Source organism: Rana temporaria, chromosome 8, assembly GCF_905171775.1.
Source record: "Rana temporaria chromosome 8, aRanTem1.1, whole genome shotgun sequence".
In the NCBI taxonomy this organism is placed as follows: domain Eukaryota; kingdom Metazoa; phylum Chordata; class Amphibia; order Anura; family Ranidae; genus Rana; species Rana temporaria.
In genome coordinates, this window is record NC_053496.1 from 187,481,505 (window position 1) to 187,484,234 (window position 2,730).

General features: G+C 51.9%; 1 protein-coding gene across 1 annotated transcript; it reads right to left on the reverse strand.

The window, feature by feature from the left end:
- Window positions 1-583: 583 nt before the first annotated feature.
- On the reverse strand, window positions 584-2,500 carry LOC120909725 (oocyte zinc finger protein XlCOF6.1-like). Its single transcript, XM_040321452.1, has one exon. It carries the CDS (start codon window positions 2,306-2,308, stop codon window positions 1,094-1,096), a length of 1,215 nt encoding a protein of 404 aa, XP_040177386.1. The 5' UTR covers window positions 2,309-2,500; the 3' UTR covers window positions 584-1,093.
- Between the last annotated feature and the right edge of the window lie 230 nt (window positions 2,501-2,730).

Below are 2,730 nucleotides of genomic sequence, written 5' to 3' on the forward strand. Positions count from 1 at the left end.
GTGCGGGGAATATCACAGCTTTCATGTGAATAGCTGTAGTATTTCCCGCCTCGCCGCGTATAGACACTCCCCCTTGCTCGGGATCTGTCCAATCCCGAGCAAGGGGGAATGTCTATACGCGGCGCAGCGGGAAATACTACAGCTATTCACATGAAAGCTGTGATGTTCCCCGCACGCTCTTTAACCCATGCAGCGGCGGCGGCATCTAGGTATGGGGGGACATGGCTGCATATAGGGGGGACATGGCTGCATATAGGGGGGACATGGCTGCATATAGGGGGGACATGGCTGCATATGTGGGGGGACATGGCTGCATATAGGGGGGACATGGCTGCATATAGGGGGGACATGGCTGGATTTAGGGGGACATGGCTGCATATAGGGGGGACATGGCTGCATATATGGGGGACATGGCTGTATATGTGGGGGGACATGGCTGCATATGTGGGGGGACATGGCTGCATATGTGGGGGGACATGGCTGCATATGGGGGGAGACATGGCTGCATATGTGGGGGGACATGGCTGCATATGTGGGGGGACATGGCTGCATTTGGGGACACATTTAAAAAAAAGTATCGGTATCGGCGAGTACTTGAAAAAAAGTATCGGTACTTGTACTCGGTCCTAAAAAAGTGGTATCGGGACAACCCTATCGGAAATCAGACCACCGCCTGAAGACGAGGATACCTGGGTTATGGCAGCAATCTGCTACCATAACCGAGATATCCCGCTTCAAACTGCCGACGTATATAGTCGTGCGGCGGTCCAGAAGTGGTGAATCGTGATATCATCTATATATACACAAGATCTAAAGCTCGAACCCGAAGGGTCTACTGTGCTAAGGAAAACATCTCTAGGGGGTTCGTTAAAATGGGTTGAAGGGTTGGTCATTGGGGTTAATAGAGTAGATAAGGGGATAAAATATTGGGACTCAGTCCATAAAAAAGATGGAGGTGTGTGTCTCTACGAAGGATAACCTTCTCCTACCATGATTATTCCTTTTGAAGCTTCTCCTGAAGAGCAGGAGAGATCAGACTACACTTGCTGGAGGGACTCAACCAGCGTGACTTTTGAATAGCCCTTCCCGTAACTCAGGACTTCAATGCGGCTCCTCCCCCATGCGTGCTGTGATGTTTCGCAAGATCCGATTTCCTTACAAAAGATTTCCCGCACTCAGGGCAGGAATGCGGCTTCTCGCCGGTATGGCCTATCTGATGGACTGTAAGATTCGACTTGTCGGCGAAACATTTCCCGCACTCCGCGCAGGAATAAGGCTTCTCCCCCGTGTGGCTTCTCTTATGTATAGAAAGATACGACCTCTGCGAATAAGATTTCCCACAGTCGGGACAGGAAAAGGGCTTCTCCCCGGTGTGAGTCCTCTTATGTGCGGTGAGATCCGGTTTACGCTGAAAGCGTTTTCCGCACTCAGGGCAAGCATACGGCTTCTCCCCCGTGTGAGATCTTTGATGCGCAACAAGTTCTGACTTCCAAGGAAAGCATTTCCCGCACAAAGGGCAGGCGTGTGGCTTCTCACCCCTGTGGTCTTTTTGGTGGACAGATAGACTGGACTTCCGCGCGAAACATTTGCCGCACTCAGAACAGGAATACGGCCTCTCGCCCGTGTGAGTCCTCTGATGCGTGTTAAGTTCTGACTTCCGGGAGTAACATTTTCCGCACTCGGCACAGGAATACGGCTTCTCACCCGTGTGAGATCTCTGATGTACAGAGAGATAGGACTTCCGTGAAAAACATTTCCCGCATTGAGGACAGGAATACGGCTTTTGCCCCGTGTGGCATATTTGATGTCTAACAAGTTCTGATTTCATTGGATAGCTCTGCCCGCAGTCAGGACAGGAAAACGGCATCTTGCCCGTATGGAATACCTGATGTCGGAAAAGTTGGGATTGCCACAAAAAACTTTCCCCGCACTCAGTACAGGAATACGGCTTCTCCCCCGAGTGACACCTCAGATGCATGACGAGCTGAGATTTTCGCGCGTAACATTTCTCGCACTCGGGGCAGGCGTACGGCCGCTCCCCCGTGTGAGAAACTTGGTGCCTCTCCAAATTTGATTTGGTGACAAAACCCTTCCCGCACTCAGGACAGGAAAACGGCTTCTCGCCCGTGTGAGACCTCTGATGTATGACGAGTTGCGGTTTAGTTGGGAAAAACTGCCCGCACTCCGAGCAGGAATAGGGAAGCTGACCCGAGTGACATCTCAAATGAACGCGAAGACTGGACTTAAAACGGAAAATTTTACCGCACTCAGTGCAGGGAAAGGACTGCTCGCTGGAGTGGGATCTCATATGGACGTGAAGACTGGAGTTGAAACGAAAACGTTTCCCACACTGAGTACAGGAATACGGCCGCTCGCCCGAGTGGCACCTTAGATGAACACGAAGGCCGGATTTAAAATGAAAGCTTTTTCCACACTCAGGGCAGGAATACCTCTTTTCTGTTGGAAGGACGGCACCGTCCCGCACAGTCTGAGGTTCCTCAGGATAAGAGGAATACGATGGTCCGGCACCGTCCCGCACAGTCTGAGGTTCCTCAGGATAAGAGGAATACGATGGTCCGGCACCGTCCCGCACAGTCTGAGGTTCCTCAGGATAAGAGGAATACGATGGTCCGGCACCGTCCCGCACAGTCTGAGGTTCCTCAGGATAAGAGGAATACGATGGTCCGGCACCGTCCCGCACAGTCTGAGGTTCCTCAGGATAAGAGGAAT